Raw genomic sequence first — 24,373 nt, forward strand, 5'->3', positions numbered from 1 at the left:
TTTCGATTGTGTGCCATCATGTGACTTAGCATCTCATCTTTGTAGTCAATTGTGTGAATAGTTGAACACATACAGTATTTATTTTTTGGGGTATGTTGTTTTATGTTTTAAGTTTTATTGTTAACATTTTTAACATCTTGTTTATTTAGGTTGAAAAAGGCAGAATTTGTTGTTATTTTTTTGTATTTGTTGTTTCTGAACAGTATATGATTAAGTATTTGTTTAAATTTCTTTTCCTATGATCACTTTGTTTAAGATAATAAAAAATGTTTTTTGTTATGTTTGGAACTATTTGGAAGTATTTTCTATTTATTAATAAATTTTGTCCTTTGTTTTAAAAGGAAACACCACAAAAACACTTAAAGGTTGAAAATTGATTGTGAATAAGAAATTTGATGATACAGATACCTTAATAAAAAAACACAAAAAAAAACCACAGAATTTTCAAAAAGTATCAATATCGATACTGGCCCTGTATTTACTTGGTACCAGATCAATACCAAAATTTGCAGTATCGCACACCATTACTTGCCATGCTTGAGATTCGAATTTTGTTTTTTCCGGCCTGTGCCTTGTTTGTCTCCTTTTTTTTTTCATTTAACCTTTACTTAACCAGGAAAAGTCCCATTGAGTTACAATAACTCTTCTCACAGGGAGTCCTGGCCAACAAAAGCGGCAGATTGTTGCATATCAAATAAGAGACAAAATAAGACTCTTTGTTTTTGTTTAATTAAAAATACCTTATTAGACTCCACCTCTGCCTCCTTGCTCTGCGACTATGAGTTGTGGGGTGTATAGGGCTATACTCACTGCTTATTTTTATTCGAATGTTACTAAATGTACTATATTGGGCAGCGCTTGGTAGTTCATATGGCTAATAACACAAAACTTAAGACAATTTGAAGGCAAAGGAATTTAATATTCTCAACAAAATAGGTTTTCAGGCACTTTCCAAATAATTCTGGACCTAATATTATGTCTTTTATAAACTTGTCTTTGCTGCGATAAACAGATGAGTGCCTGGTAGCATTCTATATAAACATTTGTTCCTTTCAGATTCCTGGCTTGTTTCATCAGTTGTATTTTGGGTTTTCTATTGGCAAAGCGAATAATTATAGCAGAAATAATGTTTTTATCCCTTTGTTTTTCAGACTTGTATGTTTTCCTTATCAATGATTATGTTTTTGGTCTGTAAAAATGTGAGCACTTGATATCTCAGGGGAGAAAAAGTGGACTGGGAGTCATTGATTGACGGGCCCTACTTCATACGTTTAATTATTGTGGGAATGCTGGAAGCGTTCTCACATACGTTATTAGGATTCTTTATTATACTTATTATAGTATTTTATTCTCCACACTTTTTTGCAGTGCGATAAATCCCACATATTACTTCTGATTTAAACCGTTCAAATTTCAACTTGCTTCAAAAATTCACTATTTTGAGAAAATATCGTCTAATTCTACATTACTTACAGTTTTTGCATAATTTAACGTTTAAGATCAATTTTTTTCCCATTAATTTCCAATGGGACGGACATTGAAAGGTTTCATGTGCAAAAACTCCTACATATTACATCCGATTTACACTGTTCAAATTTCAACTTGCTTCAAAAATTCGCACCCTCCTGGGAATATATCGTCTGATTCCACATTACTTACAGTGTTCACACAATTTAATGTTAAATATTAACATCACCCCTTTTATTTTCAATAGGACTGACATTCTGTCTCCTTTCATTTTTTTTTTTTTTTTTTACTTTACTTTGAATTTCAATATTGCTTTATATTGTTTTTTTCTTTTACAAATGAATGAAATCAATTGAATTGAACTTTTTCTAAGTCCCACTTTTCACGCCCAATACCATACATACAACTTACCATTAAAGTAAATTGTTCAGTAACCAGGACTTCCCGGGTTCAAATCCCACGTCCGACTGTACATTATAAATATATTTATGGCCATTATGCTAAGGGTTACATGTATACCAACTGACTATCATATCAGGAAATGGATTATAATTTCTCTGAAATTATTAAATCCCACTTTAGGCAGATTGCAGTTCAAATTTTCTTTTTATTCATTTGTCATTTAAAGGATAACTCAACAGGAAGTCAGACTCTTGCTCCACCCCTCATTAAGATTTTGGCATATAAGATGCAGATAAGAAATTGGCACTCAAAGGGGGTGTTGCCCGGAAGACCGTTGGTTAATGAATTGCAAATGCAAAGAAACAACAATAAATAACAAAAAGGAAGAAAAAAAATCTAAATTTTAACATTGTCAAGATCATTACAAGATTATTGGCGTCTCATGACTCAGACCGGCCCACTATTGTTCACCAAATTTTCCTGAAGTTGTATAATATTTACCTGTACTGTATATAGCTTACCATATTCCTCCAACCTCATTTTTTATATTGTATTCATATGGCATTTGTTCCCCAAAATTTTTTTGGCCCCCAATACCTATTTCGATATTGAGTTTTGCAGTATCGGCCGATGCCGATACCGTACCTATACCTAGGTTTTCCCCCCCCCCCCAACATTAAAAAGCTGCCCTTCCATCGGTTCAGAGCATTCAAGGGCCAATAGGATATCTTTATCGGCATGCAGTGAACACGTCACACGTCAGTGAATGTCATGCATGTAACTTGTTAGTACTTGCCAATGCCGATACCACTGTTTTTAATGCAGTATCGGGACCTCTCCCGATACCAATATCGGAACAACACTAAAAATTACAACTGAATGTGCTTACAAGATCACAATCAGTACATGTTTACTGTGTATTTGAAAAAGTATGGGAGCATAAATGGTTAAAATTGACACAAGCAACCAATAGGCAAACATAAATAATAGGATAGGATAAGACACACATCCCACAAGACGAGCCAACCAACCAACCAATCAATGTCCCCCCCTAGGGGTGCCAACTCGACCCGACCCGATTGGCTTTAATCTTGGCTTCATTCAATTTTTGGGGGGAAGGTGAATAATTTTTTGGACTATTTAAACCTAAGTTGAAGAGTCTGCATATTTTTGAATGATATTAACGCATCAAAAGATGACAAATGGACGCTGCAATTAATTCAGTTCTCGCAGAATTACTCACCGTTTCCTTGTTGAATGTTGAACAGCGAGAGGCGCTTCATGCATTTTTATCAGGTAAAGATGTTTGTGCCCCCCCAAGACGAGAAAGAGGACGACAGCTTTATCCGTGGCCGTGATTGGTCAAAACAAACGTGCACAATACCCCATTGTCCAATCAGCTCGAAGTGTACTGACTATCCTTCCTTTTCCAGATTGATCATGTGAAGAACTCCCTTGAATGAATCACAATTATCAATCTGGCTTTTGAGGTTAGCTCTGTTTACATTTGTAAAATTCCGCACACAAAGGAAATTTTTATCAAGTGAGGTGTTGGAGAAGTCAGAGTTGCACTAATCACACAATGGAAATTGTCTGTTTTTCTGGTGAGAGAGGGGTTGTAGAATCACATTTGCTTACAATGCGAGGGATTTAATTGATAAAGGCCTGTCATCAATGCTAATTTGAAATAAGAAGTACCGGCGACATATAGAGAAGAGATCATCAATCGTTATTTGACTTGGGTATCCCTGATGTTGCAGATGTCATAGAGGTCAATCAATCATCATTCCTGGTTTGACATACAGAAAGTAGCTGCCAACATCCTAGAGGTCCTACAGGCCAAACATCAATCAATCATCAACCTCATCAATCAAATTTGACAGATGACACCCAAAGTTATGAAGGTCATCATCAATCCATCATGAGTCATTAAACTCATAAAGCAACATTTGACAAAGCGACATTCCATATCTCTCACATGTGATGTTGATGTGAAATACTTGAGTGAGATACATACGATAATTCCTGATACAAGGGGAAGGATGAAGAGGTATGGGAGACTTTGATCAGTGTAAGCCAGTGGAGCAGCCAGGAGCAGTTGGAACAGACCCAAAATGATGATCACTACCTAAAGTAACGGACAAGTGACCTCATACATATAAATACTTAAAAAGTCGATGTGCAGCACAAACCTTAAAAATTGTAAAAAATAGTAGATCTCAAAGCTTTTCGTCTTACTCATTGGGAGGAAATCATCAGAATGAGGAAGAAAAATCCTTTTCCTAAGAGGTATATATCGAGCATGGGGAAAAGACAAATCATGGCTCAGACAGACCCCTTATGGGTCAGACAGACCTCTTATGAGACGAAAAAGAAAAATGGATCTAGGTTTCCCTTGCCTGGACGCGGGTCACCGGGGCCCCTCTCTGGAGTCAGGCCTGGAGGCGGGGCTCGAAGGCGAGCGTCTGGTGGCCAGACATTCACCCATGGCCCGAAAAGGCAATGTGGGTCTCCCTTCCTATAGGCTCACCACCTGTAGGAGGGGCCAAAGGGGTCGGGTGCGTAGCGAGCTGGGTGGTGGCCAAAGGCGGGAACTTTCCGATCCCTGGCTACAGAAGCTAGCTCTTGGGACATGGAATGGCACCTCTCTGGCGGGAAAAGGAGCCCGAACTGGTTTGTGAGGCAGAGAAATTCCAACTAGATATATACGGACTCTCCTCCACACACGGCTTGGGCTCTGGTACCAATCCTCTCGAGAGGGCCTGGACTCTCTTCCACTCTGGAGTTGCCCATAGTGAGAGGCGCAAAGCAGGTGTGAGCATACATTTTGCTTGGCGTCTGTACGTTGGGGTTCATCCCAGTAAACGAGAGGGTAGCCTCCCTCCACCTTCGGGTGTTTTTAATGCCTATACACCAAACAGCAGTTCAGAGTACTCACCGTTTTTTGGAGTCCTTGGAGGGTGTGCTGGAGAGCGCTCCCCCTGGGGACTCTCTCGTTCTGCTGGGGGACTTCAACGCTCACGTGGGCAATCACAGTGAGACGTGGAGGGGTGTGATTGAGAGGAATGGGCACCTCTGATCAGAACCCGAGTGTTCTGTTATTGGACTACTGTGCTCGTCACGAATTGTCCATAACGAACACCATGTTCAAACATAGGGGTGTACATATGTGCACTTGGCACTAGAACACCCTAGGCCGCAGTTCGATAATCAAATTTGTAGTCGTGTCATTGAATTTGTGGCAACATGTTTTGGATACTCGGGTGAAGAGAGGGGCGAAGCTGTCAACTGATCACCACCTGGTGGTGTGTTGGCTTCGAAGGTGGGGGAATATGCCGTTCCGACCTGGCAGACCCAAATGCACTGTGAGGGTTTGCTGGGAATGTCTAGTGGAATCCCCTGTCAGAAAGAGCTTCAACGCCCACTTGCGGCAGAACTTCTCTCTTTCGGGGGCAGTGAGGGACATTGAGTCCGAGTGGGCCATGTTCCGCGCCTCCATTGCTGAGGCGGCCAATCCGAGCTGTGGGCGTAAGGTGGTCAGTGCCTGTCGTGGCGGCAATCCTTGAATCCGGTGGCGGACACCAGTGGTAAGGGATGCCGTCAAGCTGAAGGAGTCCTATCGGGCCTTTTTGGCCTCTGTGACTCCGGAGGCTGCTGACAGATACCTGTTGACTAAGCAGAATGCGGCTTCAGCAGTCGGTGAGGTCAGGGAAAACAACTTGCGGACGGCTTTGAGAAAATTCTTATCCAGCATACAGCGTCTCAGGAGGGGGAAGCAGTGCACTATTAACACTGTGTATAGTGGAGATGGGGTGCTGCTGACCTCGACTCGGGACGTCGTGAGTCGGTGGGGAGAATACTTAGAAGATCTCTTCAATTCCACCGACACGCCTTCCTTTGAGAAAGCAGAGTCTGGGGACTCTGAGGTAGGCTCTCCTATCTCTGGAGTCTAAGTCACTGAGGTAGCAAGGCCCTGGGAGTGGATGAGATCCGCCCAGAGTTCCTAAAGGCTCTGGATGTGGTGGGGCTGTCAGGGTTCACACACCTCTACATCACGTGGACATTGGGGACAGTGCCTCTGGATTAGCAGACCGGGGTGGTGGTCCCCCTTTTTAAGAAGGGGGACCGGAGGGTGTGCTCCAACTATAGAGGGATCACACTCCTCAGCCTCCCTGGTAAGGTCTATTCAGGGGTGCTGGAGAGGAAGGTCCGTCGGGAAGTCGAATCTTGGATTAAGGAGGAGCAGTGTGGTTTTCGTCCCGGCCGTCGAACAGTGGACCAGCTCTACACCCTCGGCAGGGTCCTCAAGTGTGCATGGAAGTTCGCCCAACCAGTCTACATGTGTTTTGTAGATTTGGGAAAGGCGTTCGACCGTGTCCCTCGGGGAGACCTGTGGGGCGGTTATTCGGGAGTACGGGGTACCGAGCCCCCTGATATGGGCTGTTTGGTCCCTGTACAACCGGTGTCAGAGTTTGGTCCGCATTGCCGGCAGTAAGTTGCATTCGTTCCCAGTGAGGGTTGGACTCTGCCAAAGCTGCCCTTTGTCACCGATTCTGTTCATAACTTTTATGGACAGAATTTCTAAGCGCAGCCGAAGCGTTGAGGGGGTCCGGTTTGGTGGCCTAAGCATCGCATCTCTGCTTTTTGCAGATGATGTGGTGCTGTTGGCTTCATCAAGCCGTGATCTCCAACTCTCCCTGGAGTGGTTCACAGCCGTGTGTAAAGTGGTGATCGGTGAAGCGTCTGCAGTGATGCGGACTCTGTATCGGTCCGTTGTGGTGAAGAAGGAGCTGAGCCTAAAGACAAAGCTCTCGAGTTACTGGTCGATCTACGTTCCTACCCTCACCTATGGTCACAAGCTGTGGGTCGTGACCGAAAGAACAAGATTCCGAATACAAGCTGCCAAAATGAGTTTCCTCCGCAAGGTGTCCGGGCTCTCCCTTAGAGATAGGATGAGAAGCTCTGTCATCCGGGAGGGACTCAGGGTCGAGCCGCTACTCCTCCAAGTTGAGAGGAGCCAGTTGAGGTGGCTCGGGCATCTGGCTTGAACACCTCCCTGGAGAGGCGTTCCGGGCATGTCTCACCGGTGGGAGGGCCCGGGGATGACCCAGGACACGCTGGAAAGACTGTCTCTCGGGTGGCCTGGGAACGCCTTGGGATCCCGCCGGAGAAGCTGGTTGAAATGGTTGGGGAGAGGGAAGTCTGGGCTTCCCTCCTAAAGCTGCTGCCCCCGTTACCCGACCCCAGATAAGCGGTAGTAAATGGATGGATGGATGGATGGATAGATGGGGGAATGTCTGATTTGTTGGGAAGGAGCCAAAAAAGGTCACTAAATGAGTTTAAAACTGTAAACAAACTCCTTTTGTCTGCATAGATTGCGTTGAAACAACTTAAAGTAGCTTCAAGTGCAGACAAATGGAAAGAATTACTGTGTGCCAGAATAGAAAATTTATAATAATAATAATAATAATTCATTTCACTTAAAAGCACCTTTCAAGACCCTCAAGGACACTGTACTGTACAACAGTTAAAAACTAAATTTAAAACTAAATTTTTACAGATTAGATAGAATAATAATAAAAAAGCAGTGTAGTTTAAGCTGTGTAGGCAATCTCGAAGAGGTGGGTTTTTAGTTTGGATTTGAAAATGGTCAAGGAGGATGAATTGCGGAGATCAGGGGGCAGAGAGTTCCAAAGCTGAGGAGCAGAGTGGCTGAAGGCCCTGCTCCCCCATAGTACTGAGGCGGACAGGTGGAACAGTCCTTCCGGGTAGGTGTTGTTTAGTAGTTAACACAACACACAGTTTGACAGTCAAATAACAGCGTTGTACTGCCACTTTAATTAGCTTTTCAAATTGAGTCGAGACAGCTCCCAGGGTAGGTGTAGATAAACTGGGCACTTGCTGGGTCCAAATTTTGCCAGCTGATTAAATTGTCGAATCTTCTTGGAGAATGTGTATGTTATGATGTGCTCCAGGTAACCAATAGCAAACAGGGTAGATCTGAAGACTACATTTAGGGTTTTGGCTCACGCATTTTGTGGCACCCCCATCGATTTAGGCGACTTTCTCATGACCAAAGAATGTTTTCAGGTTGCAAAAGCCTTGTGAGCCAATAGCGACATTACCAATGGCGCTGGCGTTGTTATCCTTGACTAACACGACTATATTTTGAAGATGTAAACTATCCTTTAGTATACATCTAAATTCGTGACCCTCGGCCCTGCCCGAGGAAATAACAGCGCTAAGATGGAATCTCGCATTCAGCGCTGCCTGTTGGAGCTTAAGAAGGACGGTCTCATTCCTGCTATAGTTTATAGTTTATAAGGTTGGGGAGAGGGGGTGCGTATGTGGGTGAGGGTGGATTGGGCGCCCAGGGCGCAAATCTAGACAGAACCGCCTCTGGACATACACTTTCACTTTCGATCTACCCTTGTTGCTAATGGTTACCCGGAGCATATCATTACATCATGACGACATGGCGACATGACCCAGTGGTTGAGTGGTTGTCTCCCATCGGTGAGGTTGTGGGTTCGACTTCGATCCTCACCCCTGGTGTCCATGTCGAAGTGTCCTTGAGCAAGAAACTGAACCCTGATTTGCTCCCAATGGATCAGGCGGCACCCTGCGTGGCAGCAGTCGACCATTGGTGTGTGAATGGGTGAATGTGAGGCATTGTGAAGCGCTTTGGGCACCATATGGTGTTAAAAGCGCTATATAAAAAGCAGTCCATTTACCATTCACCAAGACGATTCGACAATTTAGTCAGCCGGCAAAATTTTGACTCAGCAAGTGCCCAGTTTATCTACACCTTCCCTGGTTGGAAGCTGTCTCGACTCGATTTGAAAAGGAAATTACAGCGGTAGTACAACGCTGTTATTTGGCCGTCAAACCGCGTGTTGTGTTTACTACAAAAAAAACTCCTACCTGGAACCAGAAAGGATGTACTTCAATATGTGTGCCACTATTATAGTCGGTACATAGGGCGTACATTCCAACGGTTGCAGGACCGTATTAAACAACACATTCCCAAATCGATACGATCTCAACAGTTTTGTCAAGATCGTACTCATTTCTCCTGTGCCTGCAAAGATAATAATAAGAAATTGCTCCATGACTCCGCGATTGGACATCTTGTGGAAAATCCATCATGTGCACACCAGTACAATGATGATTCTTTCCATTTGTTTGCACTTGAAGCTACTTTTATTAAGTCATTTCAACCCAATTTATGCTTTATGTTTGTTTACAGTTTTAAACTCTTTTAATTAACTTTTTTTTTTGAGTCAGACATTCGTCCACGCTCGATAAATACCTCTTTGGATTTTTCTTCCTCATTCTGATGATTTCCTCCCAATGAGTGTCAGATGAAAAGCTTTGCGATGCATCTACTCGTTTTACATATAAATATTTTATTTTGAACTGAAAAAAGGTATAAATAAATATGAACTCAAACTCAATTTTAACTATTTGATATACTCACTGCAGCCGCTTCCGTGTCAAAATAGGAGAAGATATGTTGTATTCTGACTGCATCTGCTGACATCAGCCCTTCCATTGCAAATTTTCTGCAATTTAGAAAATGTATTAAGTCACATATAACAATGATCTGGAGAGGATTGTTTAACTGTTTTTCACATACATACTATCTACAGTAATTATAATTACATACAAGCCTTTGTCAACATTGTTTAAAAATAAATAAATTTCCTCAACCGCAGTAACACTGGAAGCAGGTGTTAAATGGCTTGTATGTATATGTATATATATATATATATATATATGATTATATTGGATAAACCCAATTCCCACTTTACAAATTGTGAATAAAAACTGAATGCAACTATGTGGAAGTTCCAAATTTCAATATTTTGTTCAGAATAGAACATAGTTGACAGGTCAAAAGTTTAAACTGAAAAAATATATAATTTTAAGGGAAAAATACGTTGATTATAAATTTCATGGTGCCAACAAATCTCAAAAAAGTTGGTACAAGTAGCAATAAGAGGCAACGTCAATTACACCTATAAAAAAAAAAAACAGCTGGAAGACCAGTTACCACTAATAAGGTCCATTGGCAACTTGATTGGAGTATAAAAAGAGCTTCTCGGAGTGGCAGTGTCTCTCAGAAGCAAAGATGGGTAGAGAATCACCAATTCCTCCAATGTTGCGCAGAAAGATAGTGGAGAAATATAAGAAAGGTGTTTACCAGTGAAAGATTGCAAAAATGTTGAAGTAATCATCATCTTCAGTGCATAACATCATCCAAAGATTCAGAGAATCTGGAACAATCTCTGTGTGTAAGGGTCAAGGTCGAAAAATCATACTGGATGCCCATGCTCTTTGGGCCCTTAAACGGCACTGTACCGCAAACAGGAATGCTTACTGTAAGGGAAATCACAGAAAGGGCTCAGCAATACTTCCAGAAAACATTGTGGGTCAACATAATCCACCGTGTTAGTCGCCGTTGCCAGATGAAACTCTACAGTACAAAGAAAAAGCCATTTCTAAAGCAGACCAAGAAGCGCAGGCGTTTCTCTGGGCCAGGGGTTATTAAAAATTGAGTGTGGTCAGACGAATCACGATTGGAAGTTCTTTGTAGAAAACGGGCGCTATATCATACTGACTAAAGAGGACAAGGACAACCCAAGTTGTTATCAGCACTCAGTATATAAACCTGCATCTGTGATCATATAGGATTGCATGAGTGTGTGTGGCATGGAAAGGCATCGTCAATGCAGAAAGGTATACTCAGATTCGAGAACAACATATGCTTCCATTCGGGCATCATCACTTTCAGAGAAGATTTTGCATTTCTCAACACGATAATGCCAGACCACATGCAGCACTAACTACAACATGGCTGCATAGGAAAAGGATCCAGGTATTGAAATGGCCAGCCCGCAGTCCACTTCTTTCACTTTTAGAGCATATTTGGCACATCATAAACGGGAAGGTGCAACAAAGAAAGCCCAAGAGAGTTGAACAATTAGAGAGACACGTGTTAGACAAGAATGGAACAGCATTCCTATTTCTAAACTTGAGAAACTTGTCTCCTCGATCCCCAGACGTTTGCAGACTGTTGTAAGAAGAAGAGGGGATGCCTCACAGTGGTGAAAATGGCCTTTTCCCAACTTTTTTGAGATTTGTTGACACCATGGAATTTAAAATCAACATAGTTTCCTCTTAAAATTATATATTTTCTCAGTTTAAATTTTTGACCTGTTCTCTATGTTCTATTCTGAATAAAATATTCAGTGACCGCCAAAGCTGCATTCCGCTTGGCGAGCCGGTACCTGACAGCTGTCAATGGAGTCCCCCAGGCCAAAAAGGCCCGATAGGTGTCCTCCTTCAGCTTGACGGAGTCCCTTACCGCTCATATCTACCAGCGGGTTCGAAAATTGCTGCCACGACAGGCACCAACCACCTTACCCCCACAACTCCAATTGGTCGCCTCAACAATGGAGACGGGGAACCAAGTCCGCTCGGATTAAATGTCCCCCACCTCCCCCGGGACAAGGGAGAAGTTCTGCCAGAGGTGGGCATTGAAACTCTTTCTGACAGGGGATTCTGCCAGACGTTCCCAGCAAACCCTCACAATACGTTTGAGCATCTCCCCCCGCCATCAGAGCCAACACACCACCAGGTGGTGATCAGTTGACAGCTCCGCCCCTCTCTTCACCCGATGACGCAACCACAAAGTCGATCATGTGGCCCTGGTGCCAAGTGCACATATACCCTTATGCTTGAACATGGTGTACAGTCAGTGGCGAGCACAGAAGTCCAATAATAGAACACCACTCGGGTTCTGATTGGGGGCGTTCCTCCCAATCACGCCCCTCCAGGTATCACTGTCATTGCCCACGTGGGCGTTAAAGTCCCCCAGCACAACAAGGGAGCCCCCAGAGGGAGCTCTCAGAGGGAGCGCTTTCTAGCACACCCTCTACACACCCTCCACTCTCCTGCTGTTTGGTGCATAAGAACAAACAACAGTCAGGACCCGTCCCTCCACCCAAAGGCGAAGGGGGTAAACCCCACTGTCCACTGAGGTAAACCCAACGTACAGGTGCCAAGTCGGGGGGCAATAAGTATGCCCACATCTGCTCTGCGCCTCTCACCGTGGGCACCTCTAGAGTGGAAGAGAGTCCAACCCCTCTCGAGAGGATTGGTACCAGAACCCAAGCTGTGTGTAAGAGGCAAGTTCGACTATATCTAGTCAGAACTTCTCTGCCTCGCACACCAGCTCGGGCTTCTTCCCTGCCAGAGAGGTGACATTCAATGTCCCCAGAGCTAGCTTCAGTAGCCAGGGGTCGGACTGCCAAGGTCCCTGCCTTTGGTTGCCGCACAGCTCACTGCGCACCCGACCCCTTTGGCCACTCTCACAGGTTATTATTGTTATTGTTAATGCTGTTATGTAAAATCCAAGTATATATGGAATATCACTTACAAATTACAAATAACAAGTGTATTAATCCTCATTAAGTCTAATAATACACCAGGTAGCCCAATAGTATACTATTTATCCATCCATTTTCTTAACCGCTTGTCCTCACACTGAGTTCGGGCAGTAGGCGGGGTACACCCTGAACTGGTTGCCAGCCAATCGCAGGGCATAGAGAGACGAACAACCATTTACACTCACAATCACACCTATGGACAATTTGGAATGTTCAATTAACTTGCCATGCATGTCTTTGGAATGTGGGAGGAAACCGTAGTACCCGGAGAAAACCAACGCAAGCACGGGGAGAACATGCAAACTCCACCCAGGAAGGCCGAAGCCCGGACTCGATCTCACGTCCTCTGTACTGGGAGGCGGACGTGCTAACCAGTCAGCTACTGTGCTAAGCAAAATTCAGACTTCTGTTCTGCCAACAATGCATCTCTAGAAACAGTTACCTGGAGTTCAACAGGCAACTCAAGATCTTCCGAGAAGCTGTGCTGAGTGACTAATAATAATAATAATAATAATAATACATCAGATTTATATAGATTAATGTAGCCACAGCTGCTCTGGGAGAGGCAAAGGGAAGCGTGACTGCCAGTGTGCGCCTACGGCCCCTCCAACCACCACCAAACATTCACACCTTCCATACACCAGTGTGATTAGCACTGGAGGCAATGTGTCTGAAGTGCCTTGCCCAAGGACACAACAACACATGACTTGGGGAGAGCGGGGATCGAACAGCTGACCTTTTGGTTCTCTACACACTGAGCCACGGCCGCCACGCACAAACAAGAAAAATCTCAGGAGACACATCACAATCTGAAGACAAATCTCTAGGGGGTGCCAAAGACTACTTATCATAACGATTTGGTGTCCTATCAGCTCACACCTTCTTGCCTACTAGGTCATGCTTCAAAATCATGTGCTACTACTCAAAATCTTAATTGGAAATTGCTGGTCACCATCAATCAAAAACACAACACTATCTGAAATAAATGCTGAGAAATCAAGGTTAGAAGACTGAGGCTTCAGCTCCACGTGAATCTGGGGAAGCTCCCCCTTGTGATTATCGACTGCAATGGGAGCAGCCATCACAACCAACTTAACTTGACCGGACTTCTTTGGCTTAAACAACGGACAGTGCTTCTTCCAGTGCCCCTCCCCCAAACAGTACCAGCAAGTATTAGCATTAACAGATGATCGAGAGCCTCCATGACCAAACTTATGCTGCAACTTTTGGAGAAAAAAAAAACAGACAACACTGGAGGCCTACTTTGCTTAGACGTAAACTCCGAAGACGTTCGGTTTAGGAAAAAACTCATTCTTCTGTGGCCTAAAATGACTCCTGTGTGTTAATGCATACTCATCTGCAAGAACTGCTGCTTCAGATGGAGACTTAACTTTATGTTCAATAACATAAGTAGTCACCTGCTCAGGCACCGAGTTTTTTAACTGCTCTAGTATCACCAAATCACACAAAGCCTCAAATAAAGTAACCTCAGAAGCTGCACACCATCGATTGAAAGCACTAGTCAAATCACCCACACACTCTGAATAAGTCTGACCATCAAGTTTCCTCCTATACCGAAAAAGTTGGCGATAGGCCTCCGGAACAAGCTCGTAAACCTTTAAGACTGAAGACTCAACTGTAGCGTAAACCTTACTGTCGGCTACACTCAGTGCTAAAAAAAATTCACGTGCCTTTCCTGTGAGGACACACTGCAACAACGTAGTTCTATCTACATCAGACCAAGCTGTGGAATCTGTAATACGTTAAAAAAGAGTGAAATACGTATCAGGATCTGACTTATCAAAAGAAGGCAACAACCGAAGATTCTAACATCAAACTGTCAACCTCGGGTCTACTACTCCCCCTGAACCTCTCTAACTCCAGTTGCATTTGTAACAGTTCTCTCTGCTGATCAATGGTTAGCGTTGAACAAGACTGAAACTGGCACTCTGATTGCTACTTGATTGACCGCCAAGCACACCTGCCTCAACAAGTCTATGTTTTAAAACAACACTATCCTTCAACTTTTAGTCACCAATCTCAATCCGAAAGTATTCAGCAATCTCAATCAACTGTTCCTTACTGCATAAATGCATGTTGGAGGAGGGGACACAGATGGGGAAGAACAATGGCGGCGTTTGGCCGTTCTCTGTCTGTCTCATAAGCTTATGACAATAAAATCCTTCGAAGGAACTGTTCACCGATCTCAACTCTGATTCTGATAATCAACATTATGAACACGCGGAAAACAAGAAACATTTTCCAACAATACAATGACAGCGTAATTAATTAGCTGTTTCTTAGCGTCCTAAATTAGCGATTGAACATGAGTTCGGGATAGCGTTGTGTTGATGTTGGTCGCAACTACAATGTCAATCAAAGTAACGTCTAAAAGCGAAGTCAAGTTAGCCATCGCGCCACGACGTGGGCGAACTTCAAAGTAAAAGTGTACTAAGGCTTGCATCGCCGTCAATGTATTACTGTATTTGGTAAACTTTATTCTAACGTTAGGTTTAGCCTGTTACGTTCAGCTTCCTTATTGACTGTGAATGCGCACTTAGCTTTTGTTCTGACTGTACAGAGGAGGATTTTGTCACCAATACATTGTAGTTAAACAGTGCGTGTCCGCTAGGCTAACGCTAACGTTATCCTAACGCTAGCAATATGGATTAGGATAATGGAGGGAACCCGCGCAATTGTTAGTTTTCAGTAACTGTATAATTAACCCAGTTTGCAAAGACTTTTATGCCAAGTGTTAGATGAATGAAACTGGAAAAAATGCCCAGACCAGAGATTATATCACAGTGCCCATACACTGTAAAAATTGTTACATGCATTTGTTCATTGAAAGTAATAATTTCCATTCAAAAAGTATAAAGTTATTGATTTGATTGTGAAAACCATTTATTTTGCATTGACATGAACTAAATATACATCCAAAGGACCCAAAATAAAGTCTTTCATTTCCTTCCAATTAAAGATTTTTCTTCATGCCCTCCAGGTGATATATTTAGTTTGAGTCAAATGTACTTGCGCATGTGCATTGAAAACGACAGAACATCAATACCACCATGGCATTGTACTGTAGCTGTAGCCATTTAAGGCTATGCTATGTTGTTGGGCTTCATTGTTTTGATTTTGGTTGTTTGAGGGTCATCTGCTTTCAGAAAGCAATCTTTCATTTGATATTGTTTAATTACAGCTCAGATTAGTGCTGGGCGATATGGAAAAAAACTTCTATCACGATATAGGCTATGTTATCTCACGTTAACGATATACGATAATATATTTTCAGTTTTTCTATAAAAAAAATACACAACACATTATGACTGTTTATTATGGGACTGCTGCGTAGCAAAGCAGTAGCAGAGCTATTGTTTGCGAAGCAAAGCAGACACATATTACTATCCTAAGAAAAAGGGTTTATTATTTCCGATCAATTTTATTCTTTATTATTCCACTGATTTTTCCGCAAAAATGCGGCCCGTACCGGCACAAATGAGGAATCAAACGATGCGGCTCGATCTGACTTGCTGCGGCATTACTTTTCTTGGAATTCCGAGTTACCATGGCAACGCAGTTCCCCAAAAAGTCCCATTGGAATGAATGGGAAAGGGAAAGACAAAATCCCAAATCAAGTATCTTTTTCAAAGCCACGCTACAAGCGCAAACGTTAACCGGCCGATATGAATTTTAGCTCATTTTGTTGCAATTTTTCTCATCTTTAGCTCAGTGTCGAATTTTTTTTAAGGAATGTAAGCTCTCCCTCCTGTGCGGGTTCAAAGAGAGTGAGCGAAAGGGACAAAAATAGCCTTTTAACATTGGTGTGTATTGCGTTTGCTTGAATGGAGCAATTAACCTCAGAGTGAAGAGAGACAAAAATCTACTTTGAAAAGTTTCACTTCAACTCGTCACCATGGCTTCAATCTTTGGTCACTAGACATCAAATTTGCACATTTTGTAGTCACAAGGGTCTTTTTTCAGACAAACCCACTTTTATTTGGCTAAGGTGTCATTTAGTACCTTTTATTCACTTTAAGCGAGGAGAAGTCGGACTTTGTCGCCTATCTTTCCCATGCTAATTTGATCGACTTTTTCACTTCATTTTTTAAAGTCAAAAGTTTTCAACCTGCTCTAATTTGGTCATTTTTCATCCGATTAAAAAAATTAGAACATGCTCGCGTTCCCCAAACCCTTGCTGTTCTAACAAGCTATTTCTGGAATCTGCATCTTGAACCGTTAAATCGTGAGAGGCTTTTGTTCGAGGTGTGCGTTTCTCATTTCTCATTCAAATCAGTTGAATGTGTGTGCGTGATGTGTCCGACAAGTTAAAGTCAAATGTGTGTGCCTGAATGTGCATGTTTCTTAAAGTGACAGTAAGATACTTTTAGTTTATGTTGATTATGGTTAACTTCCACATTTCTTGACCGATTCCAATCGTTTAAATTTTAAACTGTTCAGCTTATTTACATAAAAAAAAAAAAATGTTTTTTTAAGCACAACATTATTATTATTATTTTTTAATGCAATGGAATCCACTGCTATTTAAATAGAGCTTTTTTTTTTAGCTATACTGCCTGGTCTCTCACTTCATCATAGCAACTGCCTCAGCCAATCATCTCTCTCACCGTTGAGCTGAATTCAACCCCTTTTTTTCTTGGTGTACTCAAGGCTTGGCCTATGTACGACTACTACTATTGCAAATACTATTACTACTACTACTACCTTGGACATATGATTAGGTACGCCCAGGATTCTCGCCACTCCGCTCGCCCAGGGCGGCGCCCATCTTGGCCAATTGATTAGGTACGCCAAGGACTCTCTCCCCCTCGCCCACCCGGGTCGGCGGCCATCTTGGCCATTTGACTACTACTAAAATTACTACAACTACAAGTACTACTAATACTACTACTACAAATACAAGTACTACTACTACTACTACTACTACAAGTACTTGCTACTACTAAAAGTCCTACTATTACTACTATTGCTAAAAGTACTACATGCGTCTTTCCACCTTGCAAGAGTCAGGAGTCCGATTCAAAATTTCCGCAAATTTTTTTCTAGTTTTCTTATTTTATTTTGAAGTGACAATAAAGAGATCTGTATCAAAAGAGAAATGCATCCAGTAGGGCTCCTATATAAAATTATTAAAATGTTCACAAAAGAGGCACAGTAACCACTGACACATCTTTTACAAATGTATTTATGAATTTAAATAGGAGATACAAAAAATGTTTTAGAAAGAAATTGTTTAAAAAAAAATAATGATGAGATCTACTGTAATGTCATTTTCAAAACATTTATTGTGCAGATTTCGAGTCAATATCAAAACTCAGGACTGCAGTGTGAAAACAAATATTTAGTGAAAGGTATTCACTTTAGTATGGCCTATCCATCCATTATTTGAATCACTTATCAAGCCTGTTGTTTAATCTTCCTCCTCCCGGTTGACGTATACAAGACGCCGTAACAATCACATCACTTCCTGTTTAGCTAAGTGTGTAGCATTACTTTTTCTCCCCAAAGACTAATTAAAAGGCCAGCTGTTTTTCTATTAAAAGTTTGACATGCTCCGCTTTAACGTGGTACCAGCGAGAACTTTGTAAAAAGTGTAATAATCACCCATGCACTTAAATTAATAAGAAAGTTTCACAATAACGTTAGCCGGTTAGCAAAGCGGTTAGCATAGCAGGGCTTGTTAGACAATCTGTTTTTTGTTGTTGTTGTTGTCTGACATTTTTCGAAAGACTGCCTATGGGATAATATAAATGTGATATTCTGCCTTCTCCATCATCTTCTTTTTCCTATTCTTTCTCCAGCCTCACCTCATCTCTAGTTCATATGTTGCATATTGCTCATATTTTAAGATTAATAAATATATTTTGAGTATACTTTGTTAGCCAAGTGTCTTTTTGCAGTGTTTATAAGACGCGCAATACAATTTTTCATTTTTATTTTATTATTTATTTATTTATTTTAAATAAAATAAAATAAAATAAACCAGCTCAGTGGTCTACTGGTACAGTGTCCACCCTGAGACTGGGAGGTCGTGGGTTCAATCCCCGGCTGGGTCATACCAAAAGACTATAAAAATGGAACCAATTTGCCTCCCTGCTTGACACTCAGCATTATGGGTTAGAATTGGGGGGTTAGATGGCCAAATGATCCACGAGCACAAGCCCCTGCTACTGCTCACAGCTCCCGCAGTCACTCAATTTAGTTTCTGTGAAGTCAAATATTTTAGATATGAGATCTGGACATATTTTATTTTTTTAAGTTTAAGCGGGGCTATAATTTTACAGTGTAGGAAGCCCCCACCCCACCACCCCACCCCCACCCCATTTTTAGGTCTAAATAATGTTAGCCAATTAAGTTACTCTTATACTTAGCCCTATTTTATGGAGGACCAAAAGTTCCAAAATTAAGTAAATAAATGTGTCATGAAATAATTAAATGTGTAATTTATTAATTAAATATGGAATTAAATAAACCAATAATTAAATAAATGTGTCAAGAAATAATTAAATGTGTAATTTATTAATTAAATATGGAATTAAATAAACCAATAATTAAATAAATGTGTCAAGAAATAATTAAATGTGTCATTTATTAATTAAATATGAAATTAAATAAACCAATAATTAAATATGTCTTGTAATGTGTCATTCATTAAATTACCTACATATATAAATATATATATAATTATTTCTGTATTTATTTATTTCATGTTTCTGTGTTGCAGCATTTCATGAATTTATTTTATTTGTCAAACTCGCCCGTCAAAGTTAGTGGGCGGGGCTGATTCACTCAAATCTTGTCTAATCAACTGCTTCGGCCTGAAGAGCTTAGAAACGTGGCGGCTAAGGTGATGGATTTTTTTGTTGGTGTAGAGTGATCAAGGCTTGTTATTGTGCAAAGCCAACATAAAAATAAAAGCGATATTTCTACTATTTCGCTTAAGTACAGTTTTGACTTTTAAGTGTTTCCATTGAAGAGTGATTTGCTTCTGAGGCGTAGTTCTCGCAATGTCCCGCTTCGACTCTCGCGAGATCTTGCAGTTCTTTTAGGTGGTCAAGTCACCCTAACGGCTCCTCATGAACGTCACGAGAATAAATAGAATGCATGTATGGAGCCGCGGCAGTCTTGGCTCAATAAGGCTTGTTGTCCCCTCAGGAAGCAATTCCGACACAAAAGCGAGTGGCCCTGTACTTCCAACTTTCTTTTCTTCCTTTTACTGGGCGGGGTCACATGACTACAGGAAATGCGAAAAAAGTGACTTCCATTTCAACACGTCTCAAAAAGCACCGCATGAGAGCGTAAATTGGAGTCTAATGGTAACGCACCCATTGAGGTCAATAGCGCCACCCAGCCTATGGAATTGTATTTACTAACTACTCACTCTGCATCAATCCATTATTCTGAAATGGATTTGCCTTGACTTGGTGAGGAGGGTGACCAATCAGGTGTTAGGACCTGCCCACCAAACTTTGATGGGTGAGTTTGACAGATAAAATGAATTCATGAAACACCGCAACACAGTGACCATGAAATAATTAATTCAATAGAGAAATATATATATATATATATATATATATATATATATATATATATATATATATATATATATATATATATATATACATACATATATATATATATATATATATACATACATATATATATATATATATATATATACAAATAATCATAGGTAATTTAATTAACTAATGACACATTTAATAATACATTGGTTTATTTAATTCTATATTTAATTAATAAATGAAACATTTAATTAATTATTGACACATTTATTTAATTATTCAATGGTGTATTCATTTATTTAATGTTGCCATTATTGGTACTCCATACTATTTTACATGATGTAGTTTAACTTTATAATAGATAACATATTATTCATGTTTGCCTCATAATAACTGCATTCTACATTACAAACTGCTCGTAATCAAATCATGATAATTTTATTATTGTGACTGGAGTAACTAGAAATGACGGCTTTTTCCTGCATGTCACCGTTTCTAAAACAGGGTGTTTTCCTAGACTTTAAAAAAAGGAGGAAATTCAGAGTATACCCACTTCTCCAGGGACCACTACACCGTCTGTAGTGATCCAGCAACATCCTAAATTCCATAAAGGCTAAGTACTGTACAAACTGTTATTAGGCTTTTCCTTTGCCCCTTCCAGATAACAAACAAGAAAATCAAGCTACATTTCAATTTTGGCGTTTCTATTTTAAAACAAAAATCTAATAATGAGCCATTTTTCTATTTATAATATCTGTATCCAAACGTAATAACGACCACATGAGACAAGGACCGTTTTCCTCATCCACCAATTTCTCTTGCAACACACATTGTTTGTGTAAACTCGTGTGGGTGCACGTTACTTGTATGAGTATCCCCATAACCTAATTGTAAATGTAAACCTTCTATGAAAGCAACATGTAAGACTTTACAGACTGCCAAGTAGCAAGAACAAACGCACAAAACTAAAACTTACCTCTTCCAACCAGGAACGAGTTCAGAGGAGAACAGAACACACAAAAAAAGTGTCACTATGTAAAATTGTCGGTGTGCTCGGACACAGCAGTGAAATCAGTACAGTACAAATTCATGAAATGTAGTGGAGGCGGAGTTTCGCGGAATCAACATCACATACTGCAGCTGTTTTTCTGCCCGCGCCCATAGCTGGCTCGTCTGCCTCGAGGAGAAACGTGGCAGAAATTCAGGAGTGGTTGCGGTAGGGGGGTTCTACTTTCTATTTTTTATTGTTTTTATTTATGATTTGTATTTTGTTTACTTCTACGAGAGTAAATGTTGGAGGTATTATCTTACTTTATTATCTATCTACAGTATCTATATATACTATATATAGATAGATAGATAGATAGATAGATAGATAGATAGATAGATAGATAGATAGATAGATAGATAGATAGATAGATAGATAGATAGATAGATAGATAGATAGATAGATAGATGGATAGTCAACTGTGCAATGTGAAACAGCATTTTGAACTTGGAACAACAAAGTGCACTCTTAAATTGTGCAATGTACAAACCACAACCTTCAACACCCCTCCCCCTTACTGCATTATTATGTAATACAAATAAACATGCAACCCAAACACGCAGGTTTTACATCAGCAGCTTTGGTCAGCTTTAGGATTTTCAGTAATGCTCGATATTTTGTAATTTTTTTGTATATTGACATACAATTTATATTTGATACATTTCTACAAAAAAGGACAATATTTCTATTGATGTTTGGATATCTGCTGCCCTTTTGCAGGTGATGGCTGTTGCTGTCTCAAGGGATCTGTCAGTGCAGGTACTTGAGGATGCGAATACAGTTAAACTAACTGACCGACAACAATGTTTGCGTAATGCTAAACAGCGAGGACAGCCTAAATGTATTGGGGTGAGTTACGACTACAGGCAATGAATCTCAATATTATTATTGCACCAATGCACCTGTTGTGAATGTAAAATTTGTGATTGTACAAACACATCATATAAGTTTTTATATGCTAGGTTACATTGCCACGCACAGTGCCTTGGAAAAATATCCATATATGTTGGAAAAATTGTATAATAAGTTATCACATGAATAAGCACTTGAGGGGGAAGAGAGACAGCTGGCTGAATTACTAACACTGAACAATATACATAGAAACAATGGATATGGACACACTGGATCACAAACATTGGACAATACACACATTGGAGCACAAACACTGGATATTACATACACACTCGATGGATTAAGTACATAAAAAGAACACGTGTTGCTGATCGACAAACATATAGGTGATGTGCTGGTAACCTCTCCCTCTCGAAAGGACAATAAAAAAAATAAAAAACAGATGATTTCTAGCTGCAATTTAACAAGGACATCTTGACTTGAAAGGAACGTGCGACAACACATTGATTGCATTTTATGGACAACACTTTGGATTATATTGTTGTATTGATTATTATTCCGTTAATATGTTTGTGGATGAAAAGAGAATGTTACGTTACGCTCTATGTGGTATTGATATTATTGACAGAACAATAGGATGAGGATTTGGATGACACCAATGTTTTAAGTGAAAGGAACATAATGAGTACACGTGTTATGATTTTTATCAAGAAAATCTGTTGAAGTTTGACAATATGATGTTTAAATGTGCTAATCATTTGATAATTAGGGGGGAATGTTGGAAAAATTGTATAATAAGTTATCACATGAACAAGCACTTTACTATTTGCTGCAATTGAAATACTACACTCACACACACACTAGATGCAATGTTTTTCATCATTGTGAGTATAGTGCCGTCTTTTGTTTCCGCCTTCTAAACTTATGAATAAATGCGCAGAGCAGGGAGGTGGAGGCAGGAAGTTCTTTGGTGCTAAGGGCATCCACTTCCTCCTTTCTGCAGAAAGACAAACTTGGGTGTGGTCCTTGATTCCTGTCTCACGGAGTTGCATCATTTAAGGAAGATTTAAATGTAACCCTGACATTTTTTGGTCCTGAGAGCCGAATGGCAAATATCTGCAGTCCCGGGGCGCAACGACTGTCGACGATCGAAAGCCTGTGCACAGCCAGACTAGGTCTGATAATCTAAGTCGACTTTTGATAGTGGCCGATCGGCCTTCGGTCGGCTCCCCGAGATCGCGGATTGACTGCAATTCAGAACAGCAGCTCCCTGAGATGATGAAAGGACGCATGTGTTGAGTTTTTTGCCGTTGTTGTTGTTGAGTGTGTGTGTGTGTGTGTGTGTGTGTGTGTGTGTGTGTGTGTGTGTGTGTGTGTGTGTGCGCGTGCGTGCGTGTGTGAGTGTGTTTGTGTAGCGCTGAGATAGGGGGTTGAAATTCCTCCTGGCCGAATCCTAAAAAGGGGGAAGTGAATGACTGGAGGTCATTGCGCGTTAAGAAATTAAATAAATTCCGTAGAGAAAGGACGTCGGAGTCCTGTGTACACAATTCCGTAAAATATTGTGTGCTTTGTCCGTGTGAGCTCTTGTGTGTGTCTGTATGTCATGTTGTCAGAATGAGTAATACTTTTATAATGTGAGGGATATGAGTTGGAAATTAGATTGCGGCATTTGTGTAAATGTTGTTTGTAAATTGTTCCCCTCACTTAGTCTGTGTCTGTCTTGTGGGCCCGTACGTGCGTGTGTGTGTGTTTGTCTGTCTGTGTGTTATTGTCGGTAAAAGAAGTCTAGAAGGATTTTATTTGTGTAAAGGGGATTGTTAGGCAGGGTCTATTATGTCTGTACAATTATAAGATGGAAATAAGAAATTTTGGGAGGTGTAAAACCTGAGGTGAGTGGGCCGAAAGTGGTCCTGTCAGGGGAAATTTGTGAGACAAAATAATAATGAAATAAAAACATTGTGGGATTGAATAAGGTTAACTTGAATAACTAAGGGGCTTACTTGGATGGATTGGTACTCAAGGGAGTTGATTCAAGATAGTATTAATTAAAAGTAAATCAAAATTTGCATTGCTGTGAATGGTGAATATATGTACTAAGGGGGGGCGTCTGTTCGGTGACTAATCCTGAGGGAGTGAATGTGTTTTATGATTATGCCCATCTAGTGAGTGGCGATTAATCGGTGGTCGGTCCGTGCTTGTTCTTGTGCCATGCTTGTGTGGAGCAGTCGGATTGGCCATTCTTGTAGCGCAGTTGATCGACGCCTGCTGATTGATTGGTCATCCGCCTCTTTAGAGAGGGGAAAGGTGAGAATTGCACATACCCCAGATGGGTTGCCTTGTTGAGAGGAATTAGTTATTGTAAATGTGTCCTGGAGGCATGCAGCAAGAGAACTATTATGCATGGTTAGTGGTGTGTTTGAAAAGAGAGAATAGTTAAATAAAAAGGAAGGAAGGAAGCGATAAAAATAAGTTAATAATTCGTATTAATATATATACGTATATAATTAACAAAGAGCCATAGATGAAAGAGGAGATTTTGATGAAGAAATATTAAAAAGTAGTTAAATTGACATTTTTTTCTTTTTAACTTAATATGACAAGCGTAC

General features: G+C 40.8%; 1 protein-coding gene and 1 long non-coding RNA gene across 3 annotated transcripts in view; one reads left to right on the plus strand and one right to left on the minus strand.

Moving 5' to 3' along the window:
- Positions 1-20,977, minus strand: part of LOC144055083 (uncharacterized) — a 31,130-nt gene extending 10,153 nt beyond the window's left edge. Inside the window, exons 1-3 of the long non-coding RNA XR_013294760.1 lie at positions 20,844-20,977; positions 9,350-9,434; positions 3,887-3,997 (exon numbers count right to left, since the gene is read on the minus strand). This is a non-coding gene — a long non-coding RNA (uncharacterized LOC144055083). The remainder of the gene's footprint in view (positions 1-3,886; positions 3,998-9,349; positions 9,435-20,843) is intronic.
- The window catches only part of LOC144055082 (membrane-spanning 4-domains subfamily A member 12-like), a 56,504-nt gene continuing 53,083 nt past the window's right edge, over positions 20,953-24,373 (plus strand). The window contains exons 1-2 of one of the 2 annotated variants that reach the window (XM_077570759.1): positions 20,953-21,083; positions 21,636-21,764. In XM_077570759.1, coding sequence (XP_077426885.1) covers positions 21,639-21,764 — 126 coding nt within the window. In that variant the 5' untranslated portion in view covers positions 20,953-21,083; positions 21,636-21,638. The remainder of the gene's footprint in view (positions 21,084-21,635; positions 21,765-24,373) is intronic. The other variant, XM_077570758.1, reaches the window with a different exon arrangement.

Source organism: Vanacampus margaritifer, chromosome 7, assembly GCF_051991255.1.
Source record: "Vanacampus margaritifer isolate UIUO_Vmar chromosome 7, RoL_Vmar_1.0, whole genome shotgun sequence".
Classification (NCBI taxonomy): domain Eukaryota; kingdom Metazoa; phylum Chordata; class Actinopteri; order Syngnathiformes; family Syngnathidae; genus Vanacampus; species Vanacampus margaritifer.